The sequence below is a fragment of the Callorhinchus milii genome, unplaced genomic scaffold, assembly GCF_018977255.1.
Source record: "Callorhinchus milii isolate IMCB2004 unplaced genomic scaffold, IMCB_Cmil_1.0 Scaffold16, whole genome shotgun sequence".
In the NCBI taxonomy this organism is placed as follows: Eukaryota; Metazoa; Chordata; class Chondrichthyes; order Chimaeriformes; family Callorhinchidae; genus Callorhinchus; species Callorhinchus milii.
In genome coordinates this window covers 14,701,186-14,717,599 of record NW_024704757.1, presented here as the reverse complement: position 1 = coordinate 14,717,599, position 16,414 = coordinate 14,701,186, and the positions used below count along the sequence as shown (strand labels likewise).

General features: G+C 43.7%; 1 protein-coding gene across 3 annotated transcripts in view; it reads right to left on the bottom strand.

The window, feature by feature from the left end:
- Positions 1-16,414, bottom strand: part of rhbdf1a (rhomboid 5 homolog 1a (Drosophila)) — an 88,193-nt gene that overhangs the window by 33,312 nt on the left and 38,467 nt on the right. For 2 of the 3 annotated variants that reach the window (XM_042341146.1, XM_007908399.2), the window contains exons 3-5: positions 14,927-15,047; positions 2,871-2,989; positions 1,225-1,361 (exon numbers count right to left, since the gene is read on the bottom strand). In XM_042341146.1, coding sequence (XP_042197080.1) covers positions 1,225-1,361; positions 2,871-2,966 — 233 coding nt within the window. In that variant the 5' untranslated portion in view covers positions 2,967-2,989; positions 14,927-15,047. The remainder of the gene's footprint in view (positions 1-1,224; positions 1,362-2,870; positions 2,990-14,926; positions 15,048-16,414) is intronic. The other variant, XM_042341147.1, reaches the window with a different exon arrangement.

The following is a 16,414-nucleotide window of genomic DNA, read 5'->3' as shown; positions in this document are numbered from 1 at the left end:
ACTTGAATGGATATCCGCTCACTGGTAAACCTCTTAGCTCTTTGCTTCTCTTCCCACACGAGAACGTATGTAGTTTTCAAACACCTAATGTCAAATTTGTATGTATGTCTTGATTCTCTGGAGTTTAAACATGCTCCGTTTAAAAGCAGTCGGATGTTTCTCTAAGCCTTTATAATTGGATTTACTGTTTTCAGGTGTTAACAGAAAAGATTGCTATTTTTAGAAGACCTATAGATTATACTAGTGCTCATAAAAAGAGTATTAGGGTGTGTGTGTGTGTTTGTGGACGAAAATCTTTTCTCTTGCTCTCTGTCCATCCTGAAATACATGCAACAAATGAACCAGATTGTAACTTGGATGAGCATGTCAGTGCAACGTGAGATGTTTGGTGATTTGTATCTCACTTCATTGCCACCTGCTGTTTAATTCTGAACTGCAATAAATGGATCTGGGTTTGACAACAGCACAGCCGCGAGGCTTCGGGGAGCATGACACGTTGTGCGTTCTCCGCACTCTTTATAGAAGTACCAAAGGTCAAGTCTGTGCCTCTCCACTATTATCTTAAAAAAAAAGCACTCTTTGCAAACCATTCGTTTCAATGAATAATACTCCCATCGGTTTGAGAGCCAACAAACACGCAATCAACTCACTTTACGGTGTGAATTGCGAAGCGCTTTGAGACGTCTCGACGACACGATAGGGCTCTGGATCAAACGCAAGGATTATTAATTTAATCGTGTGATTGCACTTGTGGTATGATACTGTGGAGCATTTGAGAACCAAGGAGTATAGTGTTGGTTGCAATGTGCCAGCACAACTGTAGAGATGGTAACACTACAGTTAAAACTCCATTTTATTCATGATGTTAAGTTATAATAATAATCCTTGCATTTGATTTAGCGCCTTATCACAGCGTTGAGATGTCTCAAAGCGCTTCACAGAATACACCGTGGAGCGAGTTGACTGTACATATTGCGGGCGAAATAATAATTTGTGCACGTGATAAGGTACTAATCCTTCCATAATAATAAACATAATTATATTATTATGTATTCAATAATAATAATAATAATAATCGTGATGTAGGGTCTCTAACCATCAAACCGTCTCAGAATGCTTTACTTTGAATATGTTTTTGCGTATGAACACGGCAGCCAGAAGGCGACTGGTGCATTTTATCTGGGGAGACATTGGCCAGAACACACTTGTTAAATATGCTCTTACCTTTTGATGGTCTGGGTTATGGAGGGCTGCCTCTGAAACGTGGGTCGTCTGTGCTCGTTCGGTGTAGAATATATTCGGACGTTTTCGGGCGGCATGCTGACACTGCGCAAGTACCCCTGGCGTCTTAAAGGTTGTGCCTGGGAGGAAAAGAGCCAGTCAGGACCACAGCTGGAGCCTCAGTTAACTTGAACCTCACCAGCCACACCTTCGACCTGATTCTAAGTGAAATGTACCCAAATCCCTGCCCCACCCTCTGCCCAGCTCTGACCTCCCTCCGCACCATTAACAGTTCCAGCTTGCCAAGCAGGTTGTTTTAATAATAGTAATAATAATAATAATAATCCTTGCACTTGATATAGCACCTCATTGCATCTTCGAGACGTCTCAAAGCGCCTCACCAGAACATACCGGAAAGTTCAATTGACAGTACATTTTGCGGGCGAAACGCGGCAGCCAATTGCGCACGGCAGCGTCCCACGAGCAGTTGTGGATTGAGCGAACACCTTATTATTCTTTTTTTGGACGGGTTTATTCTGTGTTCAGAAGGTTCCAACGTGCAAGTGATAATCATGTTTTATTTTATTTACACTCCGTGAAATCTTTGACGGAAGCTCAAAGCAGGGTTGGCATAGACTTTGTACGTTACGCTGTCTGGAAGACAGTGTTTTGTATAATTTCTCCTGCAGTGCACCCACTTTTGCACGGAACTGAATTTGTGGTCCTCAATATCATAGCACTGGTTATGGGGTACTACATCTGATACGTTATGGCCCGGTGTCCTTCACCACCAAATGCAACCAGTACAACATGACACAAAAGATCTGTTGTGTGAATTGACCCAGAAAGCTGTGAAGCTCTGTTGCCCATAGCCTTTCTTCTGAAGAGCCTTTTAACATTTGCTGTTGAGTCTTTCCCTGCCTTGATCCTAATAATAATCCTTCCATTTGATAAAGCGACTTAACACCTTGTCAAGATGCCTCAAGCGCTTCACGGGATTCACTGTAAATCGGAAGGAATTAATCCGCTTAAATCTTCCATCCAAACCGCCCCGAAGTGTTTCAAAATCATTTTCACAGAAGAGAATGATTTTGAGGTTGACGGGCCACCATGTTCATTGCCAGCACAGGGTTACATGACTGTCTATGTAGCATTAATATGAACATAAGAAGTAGGAGCAGGAGTAGGCCATTTGACCCCTCGAGCCTGTGCCCCGCCATTTAATAAGATCACGGCTGATCTTCTAACCTAATTCCATTTACCCGCCTGATCCCCATATCCCTTAATCCCATTAGTTTTTAAAAATCTATTGATCTCAGTCTTGAATATGTTCAAGGACTGACTGAGAATCCACAGCCTCTGGGGTAGAGAATTCCATAAATTCACTACCTTTTGAGTGAAGAAATGTTCTAAAAGGCTGACCTTTAATCCTGAGACTATGACCCCTAGTTTTAGATTCTCTAACCCGGGGAAACACTCACACTCTCTACCCTTAAGAATCTTATAGGTTTCTATAAGATCACCTCTAATTCTAATTAAACAGGTCGGAAGATAGGTGGCTCGATTCCTGATTTGGCTGGTCTCAGCCAGGGCAGCAGAGCAGAAACTTAGGGGTCATCTACGTGAGATATAAGTTCCGTCTCCCGTACCTCATCTCCTGGCTGGTTGACGGGGATTTGCAACGTGAGCCAAGGTGGTTTTTTCTTCTGTAAGCTGCTCGTGCTATCTCGACGCTCCTCAGCCATCTTTACAGTTCAAAGTTTGATGCCTGGTAGGGAGAGGAAAGGAAACATGGTTTAAAAATTATCCTTTAAATCCACTCATGTATTAAGTACAATTCTCTCAATTCTATCAATGGAGTCCTGTAGCTCCGTGGTGAGAGCACTCGCCTCGCAGGCGAGAGACCTGGGCTCGATTCCCGGCAGGGCGAAACCGTGGGCAAGTTTCCTTACTCCACACGCCTGATAATAATCGCTCAAGAAAAAAAATAATTTGGTCACTCAATCCACGACTGTTTGTGGGGACACTGCCACGTTTCGCCCACAAAACATACAGTCAATTCACTTTACAGTATATTTCGTGAAGCGCTTTGAGACGTCTTGAAGAAGTGATAAGGCGCTGTGTCAAAGGCAAGGATTATTATGATATTATATAGACAAAAAACTTGAATCCGGCATCTTAGCCTGCTTTGATAAACCCCAGCTAGCGGTTTTAACTTAGAAGTTTGGTGAGGGTTCGTTTGCCAATGTTGACGGTTCAATTTTCGCCCAAACAGCTGCGTCGCTTGAAAAATAAAAGATTAATTAAAAAAACTGCCAGTCTCTTCAGGGTTAGCAGTTGAGAAACCTGAACCGGAGCCACTCAACAATAACGCGTGGTGAAAGCCATTACCTAATATAGGGGCAGAGTTTCCATCAGTCTGAAACAGAGCTACTGCATTTGGCCATCGCACTGGGCTCTCTGCCCACATCTCCCAAAGGAAACCAGGGTACAATAGTCAAACACTACAGTGTTTATGTAAATGTTGTCACCAAGGCCTCCAGCAATTATTGGATGACACAATGAGAACATTGAGCGCTCTGAAAGCCGGAGAGGCCACTGGGAAGGGATCGGATTAATTCATGCATTAGCTCAGTTCTAGCTAGAGTCGGGTAATAATAATAATAAGCATTGCATTAGATATTGCGTGTTTCGTAACGGAATGTCTCAAAATGTGTGTCAGGCCTGGAGTCGTGGTAGCGCTCTTTTTTAAGGAATTGTTATCCCCGGAAAAGCGATCCGCCAAGCGACTAAACAGGGGTAAAGGTAAACAGAGGCATGTGCGCGTGTGTGGAGTAAGGAAACTCACTCCACACACTCCAATGCGGTGCTGGGGGAAGTGTTGCTTTGTCGGAGGTGCCGTCCGTCAGATCAGACGTCAATCCCAGGTCCCGTCTGCCTGTCCAGGTGGACGTTAAAGATCCCATGGCGTCTATTCGAAAAGAGAAGGGAGTTTCTCTCTCCCAGTGTCCAGGCCAACAAAGTATTTGGGTGTCCAGTCAGCTTTCTCCCAGCAATGTAATTGCTGACCACGTGATAGGAAAAATCTATTCGGTCCGGGTTACAATTTAGAATTTATCTTCATTGCCACTAGATGGAGACAACTGAACTCAACAAGAAATGCAGGAAAACTCGTGTCCTGCTTTCTTATCTGTCCTGCTGCTGGAGACCAGACTGGAGACAATCCTCGCGTGCCTCTGCGTGAACTCACGTGAACTAAGTGTGGAAATCTCGACACGGAATTTCTTTCATTAAATTGTGTGTGTGTGTGCGTGTGTGTTTGTCGAGGGGTGGGTGGGATGTCAAAATGAGAGGGAGTACACCTGAAAAGCCATGGGAAAGAAACTCCCTTCTTTTGTTGAATAATGCCATGGGCATCTTTAACATCTATCTCAACAGACACAGACATGATGTCGCAATGTAGGATGGTTCAAATCACTTATCCTTGTAAGCTTTTACAGAAATGAATTGCCCTCTGGGTAAAGAAATACTTCCTGGAGTCTGTCAAGAAATTGTTCTTTGCAACCTTAAATCTGTGTCCTCTTGTTCTGTCTCGGTACATCTGAAAGTATTGTTCTCAATCCCATAAAAAAAGACTTGTACACCTCTATAAAGTTCTCACTCAGATGGCTTCCTTTCAAGACTGAAGAGCTCCAGTTGTTCCAACATACATTGGCCTTCAAGTAACAAAAGGTTTAATTCATTTTAATTATAGAGCATGGCTTTAACAGAACATTGATTAGATTAAAATCAACAGAATTCCTAGACTTCTGCTGGCCACAGTCTTCCGCTCTTATATTTCCATAAACTTTTCTTTGCTGCTATAAATAGCTGGAGTCAACGAATCCTGTGAAGCGCTTTGAGACGTCCTCCCAATGAGAGAGGTGCTACATCAAACACAAAGATAATTATTCATCTCTCAATAATGAACGCTTCAGGGTAGCATTAACTGGACTTGTAAATTTACAAAGCAACCATTTTAATCTTTACATCATGTACGTTTAATCAATTACACATTTAACAGAGGCCAAGTCCCCATATTCCAGGTGAACACCTCTTTTGACATGTATTGTAGTTTTCACTACACCAACATTCAGCTCAAAGCACTTCAATGGGAATCTCTGCCAAGTCTGGATTTGTAGGCAATAACTGTATTTGTAGGGAAATGCGATAGCCAATTTGAACACAGCAAAATTCCACGAAAAGGGTAAACTGTTCATTTTCTGTTCCCCCTCCACCCCCAAATTGAAGCAATCCTTCTCAATACAAAAAAAAAGCTGCAATCTCAACATTCGAACAAACCCAATGAACGTAACCCTCACAGATTTCAGCCCCTTGGTCAGACACCAAATTGCCTCCTTATCATCTACCCACAGTGAGCTGTGTTCTTAGAAGCTTCTGATTGAATCTGGTTCTCGGCACAAACATCTCGTAACGTGAGGATGTAGTTTCTGGAGGTTGCATAGCAGATTCGACCCCTGCCCTGCAAGTAGGTTAGTCAAAGGCAGTGAGGCAAGCTAAAAAAGCCAGAGCTCCACATGACTTCATAACTACCCAAGAGATTTACAGTGATAAAGGCAGATGACACATGGAATCCGATTGCAAAATGCTCAGTCATTTGGGGCAAACGTTCCGGTTGTTGAACTGGGTGACCGTTGGGTTTTAGCTCAATAGATATTGCACTGCTTCCTTTGGTTAATGGACTAAGCAGTTTCTGACATGTTTCATCAGCAGATCAGACATAGAGGTGGTTGGTTTATGAGAGGAAGCAGAAGGTTCTCGAAGGAAGCCACAACATTGATGTAAGACTCCCCTTTGTCCGACAAAACTGTGACGTGTCCTCAGAGATCACACCACACGCAACCAGTCCTTACACTTACGTCCAACGCTTTCGAGGCTTAACATTTCCATTTAAAACATTTTCTGTCCCAGTTCTTTGACAGCTGTGGCAGTGATTTGTTCTCTGAAGCGAGAGAAAAAAATGAGGCCCGGGATCTTTCTAAGTCGTTAGTGAAAAAGAGAGTTCCAACATCAGATGCATATCTTTAGGAGTGCACCACATAGTCTTTCTTGCAACTGAGATCCAATGGATTTGAAGAGACGAGGCCTCTGATGAGATGTTAAACCAAAGTGCCGTCTACCTGTTCAGGTGGACGTCATGGAATTATTTGAAAGGAGAAGGGAGTTTTCCTTGGCGTCCTGACCTATATTCCACCAGATAAGATTGGTCATGGCTGTTTGTGGGACATTGCTGTGGTGCAAATTAGCTGCTGCACTGGCAAATACACAGTCGCTACACTTCACAGTAAGTGTGAAGCGCTTTGAGTCGTTCTTCCCTGATTAACCGGGGCAATCGACACGGGACATGGGGCAACCCTTAAATCTGTTCGCTTTGCGATTAGCCGGCCTTTAAAATGTAATGGTTTAATCCACTGAAAAGAAAGAGACGTCTGAAAGTGCCTTCAGTTTCCACTACCTATGTTGTAGCTCGTTCCATATGCCTTGAAACACGCATTACCCAACTTCCTGATCCAATCTTGCAGCAGAAATGCGAAACGGGGAAGTTGAGAGAAAAAGCTTAAAAAAGCAAGCTGGTGTAAATTTAGCTTCGGCATTACATTCTACATTGAGGATGTGGCTTTTTTTTAAAACAAAATAAGCATTTACACATAAATAACCCAACTATCCCAGAGGAATACTGAAACTATTGGCCTTTGAAGGGACTGCATTACCCCTTGTAGGCTCCATTTCTTAAGCTGTTTTTTGGGGGGAGTTTTTTTTTGTGTTCTGTACAATATACTGAATCAACTATTAGATGAATTAAATCATGAAGGCGGAAATGCTTTGAATCGTTGAAACATCTCAAAGCGCTCCGCGGGATTTACTGTAAAGTGCAGCGATTGTGGATCTCGTATTTATTTGAATGTCTTTATTCTTTAGATTGCAGGTCCTGGATAGGACACGGGAATCAGTGAGCTGCAGAGGTCATTTCCAGTGAAGTGATGGGCTCTTTCATGTCTTAAGCCCTTGGAATTCTGTCGTCAGCCAGCGTAGTTAAGGAAGGAAATGCTCCGTGCTTGATTGATGAGCTGCACAGGAACAGCTTACAGGGACCGTTGACATGTTTGTCAGGACTATAGGCTTGAAATTCCGACTAATCTTAGCCCGCAAAACCAGGTTGTCTTAAAATATAAGGTGGCGCAGAACTGTGGAAGGTTCTTAAATCCAGTTTTAATTTGGAAGCTGGTTCTTTGAAGAATCACGGCAAACCTGCTTCCAAATTAAGCATTTAAAGATTGCAACCTTGTGCGATCTCAAAACCTAAGGCAAAGGAAAGATGGTCTTACAGGCTAATACTAGGTGGAATTTCAGGTCTTGACGTGTGATGGTTTCGTTCCAGCACATTGTATTGTCAGGAGCCACCTATATACACGTGCATTTTAATGAGCATCATTGTGTAATGGATTACCCAGAAGCAATCGATGAACCTACAACTGAGCAATGGTGTAAGGAAGTGCTCCCACCTCTCAAACCATCCAGTCACATTGCTATGAAATGAGTGGTCACCACAGGTGTGTGTGTGTGTGTGTGTGCGCCTCATGCATCTTTACTGTGGTTCCAGTTGTGTAAGGTTAAATGAATCGTGTTGAACAACGCTCTTTTTTTCCGTGCAGCCAAAATAGTCTCCAAAGGTCAAGTGCTGGTGGTTAGAAAGCAACCACTGGCGCTTGTGAAATCAATTCACACGCCCAGGATGAGGAAGGTTTCCATTCCAGAGACAAAACTGTTGAACTGCAGTACAATGAAATGGGGAAGATGTCTTTTATGAACTAAGTCCACCGATTCTTAGCCTGACGACCACAACAACACAACTTGCATTGCTGTAGCTCCCCGTTTATTGCGCATCCAAGTAGTGACTTTCTTCATTTTTTGTGGTGAAGACTGCCTACACACACACACACAGACACACTCATGCGTCTGACAACAGTTGAATGGGAAAATATGTAGGCCTTGGAGAAGTATTTATCACTATTGTGCAAAATCTGCAGACAAAACAAAGCCTTGACTCCTATAATATCTAGCCCAGATTTCAACACTCTGCCTTTACCTCTATGCATGTAAACGTACGTGAGAAATTGGGTCTTTTTCCTTAGGAAGTGTGAGGGCGAGGAGAAATTAACCCTCTCAACAATTTTCTCCGCTCGTCATCTGGACGCATGTACTATTGTTCATTCAAGACGAGTTTCGCCCACAAAATACACAGTCAATTCGCTTTACAGTATATTCTGCTGAAGCGCTTTGAGAAGTCTTGAAGACGTGATAAGGCGCTGTGTCAAATGCAACGATTATTATTATTATTATTATTATTATCATTATTATTACTACAGGACAACAGAAATGATCTAGCATCAACATGACCAGGTAACGTTTAACACAGCAACAGATATGAGGGGAGGAAAATCTCCAGACGGTTATGGACGATGGAAAAAACCTCAAGCGATTCAATGTGTTACTTTGCTTCCGTTCATCTGGCTGCCATCTGGGCTTTTTTAGTGTTTGTTACAGTGGCTTTGTCCCTTGTCTAATTGCTTCGAAAGTTATTTCCAAGCGAAGATCTAATGAGCGAGGAAATATCTGGTAATTATTTAGGCAATACTCTTTGACGTTTGTGTTCTTTTCCATCCAAGCTTCTCAGCTCCATGTAACCTCAAGTAACGAATGGCTTCAATGCCACCTTCCCACCACCTCACCTGCAGGTAAAGTTTCTCTGCGCAACTTTCCTGCTTTGACATAGACCGACTGCTCCAAGTATCCAAGTAACAGTGTCTGAAATTTGCCTCTCTTACCAACGGAGTTCAAACACGCAAACACGATGAGTAAGGAATGAGTTCCAAATGAGCCGTCGATGATTCAGAGTTCCCAGAATTAAGATGGCGTAGAATTGTGGAAAGATTCTGCATTTCGGTCAAGATTCGGAAGTTTTTTTTTAAAAAAAAAACAGAACTGCAGAAAAAAAAACTGACGTCCAAAAAAAACACTCAATTTCTTCCTCAATTTTGCGCGCGAACATATATTTCAAAGCCAAGGGGGTCATAAAAATCTGAGACTAAGTGGGATTTCATGTCTCCAAGATGGTTATGTGCTGGAACTGGAACAAGCAGAAGTGAAACTCTTGCCAAGTCCGAGAGAGATGATTGTTCAATAGTGATCCGAGACCACAGCTTCCGTGTGTGCTACAAAATAACCCGGGGTCATGAATGAGATTCAAACTGTGCAGAACAGACAACCACATCTGACACTGTGCAACTTCCAGTTGGGTTGTGAGGCCTGTAATTCCGCCTAGTCTTTGCCTGGGAGGCCATTCGTTCTTAAAATTCGTGACCGCTCAGAATAGCAGAATTTCTTCTAACTTCAGTCAGGAAGGAAAAAAAAATTTGCAGGGCTATGGGGGTGGGGGGGGGGTAAGAGTGGGGGAGTGGGCCTAGTTGGTAGGTCTTTCAAAGAGCCGGCACAGGCACTGTGGGCCGAATCTCCTCCTTCTGTGCCGTAAGATTTACGGTTCTATGAATTTTCCAGTTTTGCACGCAATTAAATCTTAAGAGATACACCACGATCCTGCAGACCAAAGCTGGGAAACATTTCTCTTTAAATGCGTCTACACTAGGCTGCCTCAAAAGTTGCCAACCTTGGCACAGCGTGCGCTTCCAGTGGGATTTCCCAGGAGTCAGGTTCCCGCGATATTTGGACGTAGAGCCTGGATCCAACAAGGAACGGATCTGATTCGACTCAAAGCACTTCAGATTCAGCCCAACCTTTGTAAACCCCATGGGAACGAGTCACTAACTCTAAATGGGTAGATACTGGAGCCATTACCAGAAACAAAGAACAAGCCAGATCATGAGATTGGGAGTCAATTGCTTCCAAGGTTATTTCAGGAGGGGGGATAGTGAGGAACTCATCAACTACTCTTTGTATGATGAAATCTAAAAATATCCCTCCCTGGGAAATCAACTTTAACCCAAAGAATATTTGCGTAAGTGGGAGAAGGCAGCAAGATTAGTAGATTATATTAACTACTGGAGAATGCTTTTCGGGATCAGGCCCCAAAACGAAGCACCCGTATTCCCGGCTAAATCTGGATTCTCGTTTCGGGGACACAGCCCAGACTCTCCACAAACCCTCACTATTTAGGTAATTTCATAGAACCCACTGCTACAAGTGGAACTGCCGACCTTATACCGAAGTGAAGTTCCATGAGTAACAGAGAGAGAGATAAACAAGTGATCAAAATATATATCACACTGAAAGCTACTGAGCCTGTCCACTAATCTTAACATAAGACCATAAGACTGTGTTAAATAAGAAAGGCCAAGATGCATCCAGTTTGCCTTCCACCGGCCTGGCAGTCAGTCGCTTGCACATCATGTCCCAAACTATTCACTGTGTCACACAATATTACGTCCTAAACAGAAACAGGATTATTTCCTAACAAGAAACAACTTCTCTACATACCACAACTGAGATCCAACAAGGAATCGGTCTGATTCATCTCAAAGTACTTCAGATTCTGCCGAGCCTTTGTAAACACACGGGAAAAAGTCGCAGACTCTAAATGGGCACTTTTACATTGCAATGCTTCGTATCTGCATCTCCTAAAGGCATTTGACTCAATCATCCCTTTCACTGAGGCTATAAAATACTACCGTCACACAGTCACTTTACAGTAAAAGCCTGCAAAGCACTTTGGAGTCTCAAACGCATGGATTATTTTGTTTAACGTTCAAGAAAAGCCACAAATTAAACCAAAGCCTGTTTTTTGGGACTCTTAGAAAAGGTTTAGGTGGTCAGTGGAAAGTCCCGTAATCTACAAGGAAATGACAGAGGAAAGTCAATCATTGCAGACTCATCTCTCATCTGCAGTCACTAGCACAATTACTCAGACCACTTAGGAAAATAATCACTTCAGATTATTTTAGGAAAACGCATTGTAAACTGCAACGAGTCATTCACAACTGAAAGAAAGGATTACCTTTTTTTTAAAAAACCCATACACATTGCCCAAACAATTGTAGCTTCTGCAATTAGTAGAAAAGGAAGCTGTTTTGTAAGATATAAAAGATACGGTGAACATATATAGAGTGAACCCATTGACCTTATTGAAGATTATTGATTATACTTAAACAAACACCAGATCTCGCATGGAATTTCTCATTGAATTTCCCACAGAAAGCAGCCACAGTAAAAAAAAATCCTGTGAAGCACTTTGAGATGTCCTGCTGTTGTGAAACGCATTATACGAAATGCAAGAATTCTTATTATCATTATAATAAATGTCCAATTAATCCAAAGGAATGTTGTCCAAAGCATTGGAAATTCTCTTCTTTATCCAACTGGTGTCATGGGATTTTCAAACTCGACCTAAAGGAGAGCGTTCTTCAGAGAGATCCATTACTAATTATATTTTTATTTGGTTAAATTTATCTGAGCCTTGCTGTCAGCAGCCGACGTAGAGACGGCTCCCAGTGAACATGCGTGTACTTGTGATCATAATATAAAATTACAGCTCCCATCGATGGCATGCGAGGAATTTAAGCCCTGGGGGAATTCAACAAGGAGATTATTTAAACTGCGGCAGTCACGTTGGGCCTGACTCTTGTCTGCAGTTAAAATTGCTTATCTAAATTTACTCAGTCACACTCAGCAGCAGAACTACAGATAGATAACAAGCTCAAGTCTCCTCTCTACTCCTGCACAGTCTGTGATAGCAAATTGCGTCAACCCTTATGTGAATACAATTTAAGATAATAATAATAATCCTTGCATTTGATACAGCGCCTTATCACGCCTTCGAGACGTCTCAAAGCGCTTCGCAGGCTACACTGTAAAGCGAATCGACTGTGTATTTTGTGAGCGAAACGCGGCAGCCAATTGGCCCACAAACAGACGTGGATTGAGTGACCGAATTATTATCGTTATTTTTTTTTTAAATGAGTTTTTTTTTGGCTCAAACACTTGCGCTGAGTTGAACTCCTCTACCACCCACTCCCCCAGCCCCCCCACCGCCCCTTCGCAATCCTCTGAAATGTTTTCAAAATGAAACATGAAACAAACCAGGCACTTCCTGCTCTGGTGAAGTTCCCAATCAAACTAACTCGCGTCTGAAATTTTTGAGGCAATTTAGACGTGGATTTGTAATCTATTTCCCTGGGAAAAAAAAGTTCAACCGCACACGTGCAATTTCGCCTCTTCTCGGGACTCTCAAAGCCACTTTTTTTTGAGTTATTATTTCTGTGAGACAAGCGAAATCCAGACTGACAGTAATTAGGGCGAAACCTGCCCCCCGCACCGCGTCTTTACTTCCCTTGACCCAAATCGATCCTTCTATCACGCAACAAGTCAGGAATGTAAGTAATGTGGTGCTCGGTAGGATTCAACTGATGCAAATGTGCCCATTCCCCCTCAGTTCGGAACGAAGCTTAAAGGTGCACTGTCCTCTGGTGAAGAAGATCTGGTGAAGCATTTTACCACAGAGATGGTAACCACAGAGGACTCAATACTGCACCGAGCATCTAACCTCTGATCCCATTGTGGAACCTCCACGATGGCACATGGCGCATTGCAAGTTGTGCTGTATCTGCAGTGTATCTTACAGTGCCGGGGACCGAATCCCTCAAAACATTTTTAAAAAAATATTTTCGCCCACAAAATATTCTGTAACTCTGTAATATTCACGTCTCAACAATGTGATAAGCCAGTAATATTAATCATAATCCTGTGATGCGGCGCCTCATCGCGCCTTTGAGACGCCTCAAAACCCCTTCACGGGACACACTGTAAAGTGGATTGACTGTGGATTTTGTGGGCGAAACACGGCAGCCAATTGCGCACAGCGGCGTCCCACAAGCAGTCGTGGATTGAGTGACCAATTTATTAGTATTATTATTTTTCGGAGGGATTATTACTCCCGGAAAGCGATCCGCCAATCGACAAACAACCGGGTTCCTACCTACTGCTGGGCACTATATGAAATGCAAGGATTATTATTATTATTTGAACCTGACTGCTGACAGTGCAGTTGGGCTGACTATCCCTGGTGGAGACGAGCAATTAATTCGTGCTCACTTCAATTTTATGCGTGTGACATGGAAACCCACGTGAACGGAAACATATGTGGCTCTCCACGTTTGCCTCGCTGAAGTTCGCCTCGAAAACAACCTCTGTTTTCGGAGCCGGAGCCCAAGAAAGCTCGAGTAAAGCCAGCGAGAGACAGGGTATTGTGAATTATCTGCACTGTAGGTTTTGAAGGAATGTGTGAAGATTTTTCTCGAGGGCCGTCATTAAACATTCTAAAGATCCTATTTCAACCACTGGTGCCTTTGGGGATTAGTACAGTTGATGTTCTGACTGACACTAAAATTATTATCTGAGCCTATGTAGATTTTGGGGTTTATTACCTTAAAAAAATACTGATATTGCCCTGATCTCTCCAAGTGGCAGTGAATAGAAATTGCCCTACTTCAGCTCACTCTGGCTCTTCACTTGATTAAAATAACAATGCGCATGGTCCGTGTAGAGGGGGCAAAAGTGCTCGGTTGGTAGGAACAGTAATCCCTGCCAAAAAAGCCCTGCTCCAGCAGGCTCAGTGTCTGCTGGCGGGAGCTAGAATAGAAGTAGACCATTTTAAAAATAAATGTGAAACATTGCCTGTTATCTCATGGGAAATGGAAGTGGGGAGGACTCTGGTCTCTGGCCGTCTGTGGCTCCTCAGTTCACACAGATCCTTTCCAATGGATTCCTTCTCCACCCACCCCCCCCCCCCTCCCCTTCTCCTCCCCCCCCACCACCCCCCACGGATCTTCAAATGAGGACTGTGAGTTCACGTTGAGAGTGACAGCTTTCTGGACTGCTCTGTGTTATTGTGAGCAGCAAAGCATTAATCACAGAGTGCGAATCATAAGCACTGACTCACACCCCATATGGTCCTTGTGATCTACATCCCAACTCTGCTTTTATGGAGCAACTCGGTGTCACCTGTATTAGGGTACGAACCCCCCCCATTAAATGCTCAATGTTGGGCTGGGGTGGTTGGGGGGTGGGGAGGGTGGGAGATGTGGGGATTTGCTGCAATGTTGGAGGTGCCATCCTTCAGATGAAACTTTAACCGAAGTCCCTGATAAGGTGGATGCGAAAGATCCCGGTTCCAAGAGAATGGAGATTCCTGGCCCAACAATCCCCCCAATAAAATGGCTCACTCATTTCGCAGCTGTTTGAGGGATATTACTGTGCGTAAATTGGCTGCTGCAAAGGACAGCCACTACACTTTGGAGTACTTTTTGCAGCAGTCGTAGTCAGCAGGACACAGGCCTTTTTCTTTAAAAACAATATGTAAATGGCTCAAAACTTTGTGTGCGGTTATGATGATGCGTTGGTGAAATCATTCATATTACCGCCTGAACCTCCGATGCTTCGAATCTGTTGGCCTGCTCCTGCTCTCAGCTCAGCCTTTCTCAACAGCACTCTGCTATCGGGGGCCCTTTTACAACACCCTCTCGTGTGAATCCTTCCCAAGGTAAAATCCATTGTTATGCAACGTGCAGACAGGAATCTGGTCTTTCAAGTAAACCCGGACGGACATTGAAAGCACTGCTAAGTAGAGACAGCTTACCTGGCAAAGTCTCAGGTGAAAGGAAGGATGAGCAGGATGCGTTCAAGGCTGAATCTAGGTTAACCCATTTACCGCCTTTGCTTCACTCGCTCGTTCCTGGGCGGAGAGAAATCGACACCTGCTGAAAAAAAAACGCACAGGTTGGCACACGTTTAAATCAACTCAATCTCTCTCTCTCTCTCTCTTTTGTAAAGTCCGCCCCATAATAACGTCCCACTTCGCTGCAGGGTGCTTTGCTTAACAGGTTGGCAAAACATGAGGGACTGGAATGGAAACTGGATACAAGAGAAAAGGTTTTTTTTTAAAAAAAAGTTCCTCCGAAGCTTGACAATCTTCTATCAGCGCAGCTGATGGGACAGGCCATACAGCCGGAGCTCTCGGATGTGATCTGAGTATCTGAGTTAAGTCTCTGCCCCACAATCTTCCCGAGAGTCATCATGCAGCCATCCTGAGAAAGAACTGAGGAAAGTCCCCGAGGGTGTGGGGGCGGTCGGTCAGGTGGCTGGAGAGTGAGACAAGAATCTGAAGGAGGTGGAAAGGGAGGGAGGTGGGGAAAGGGCTAATGAAATAGCACATGCAAAGCTTGCGGAGACAAGCCAGCAAAATCTCTTAATGCTTTGTATAAACTGTATTAGCACTGATCCTCGTCTATTACTAGGTATATGCCGTATTAATAATAATCCCTGTGTTCAATACAAAGCCTGTAATGTCTCAAATCATTTCTCAGGAAATCGCTGGTGAACACTTCTGGTTTTCGGGCGAATGTGGCAGACGATTTGCACACAGCGACGTTCCCCAAAAATAGCAGCCATGCAAATGCCCGGTTTCTAGACCATGTGCTGAAATCCCCGACTTTTGGTTTGGACCCACGACCTCTCTGGTGCCTCCAGCAACCGGGCGACAATGCAAATGAAAAGCGCCAATAGCTCCAAAGTTGCCAAGTTTCTCAAACCTCAGATGATTGCTCAACCTGTCCCCAGGAGGCAAAAGCAGTCGATATAACAGGAGGGTGCGCTTCCTCTTCCCCCTCCCGCGCTAACTGCAATGTGCTGTCCTGCTGAACTGACCACAAAACAGCAGGAGATGGGGTCGGTGCTGCGTTAGAAAGTTAGGGCTGGATTTGGAACTGTTTGAGAGACCGCATAAGAGCTGTTGTTTCTGTGTTGGCTTCAGTGTTTTTAATCTGCCTCATGCTGTAAACAAGGCAGGAACTGAGCACTAAGAGCCTCACGAGGGACTTCTGTTGAACCAGCTCTCAAGTCGCTGAACTGTAAACATCTGAGTGGTTAGCTAAGTGTTGGCTCAAAGCTACTGTCATTAAGGGCTATTTGGTAATGCTACTTCTTTTCACAACCAAATTAAAGCAGAATTCGAAATGTTCAGTCGTATTTGCTGGGAATGTAAACACACTTGAGAACGACTACCTGTGAAACATTTTGAGACGTTTCGACATTAGAACCACTGTATCAAAGAGATTATTATTCTAAT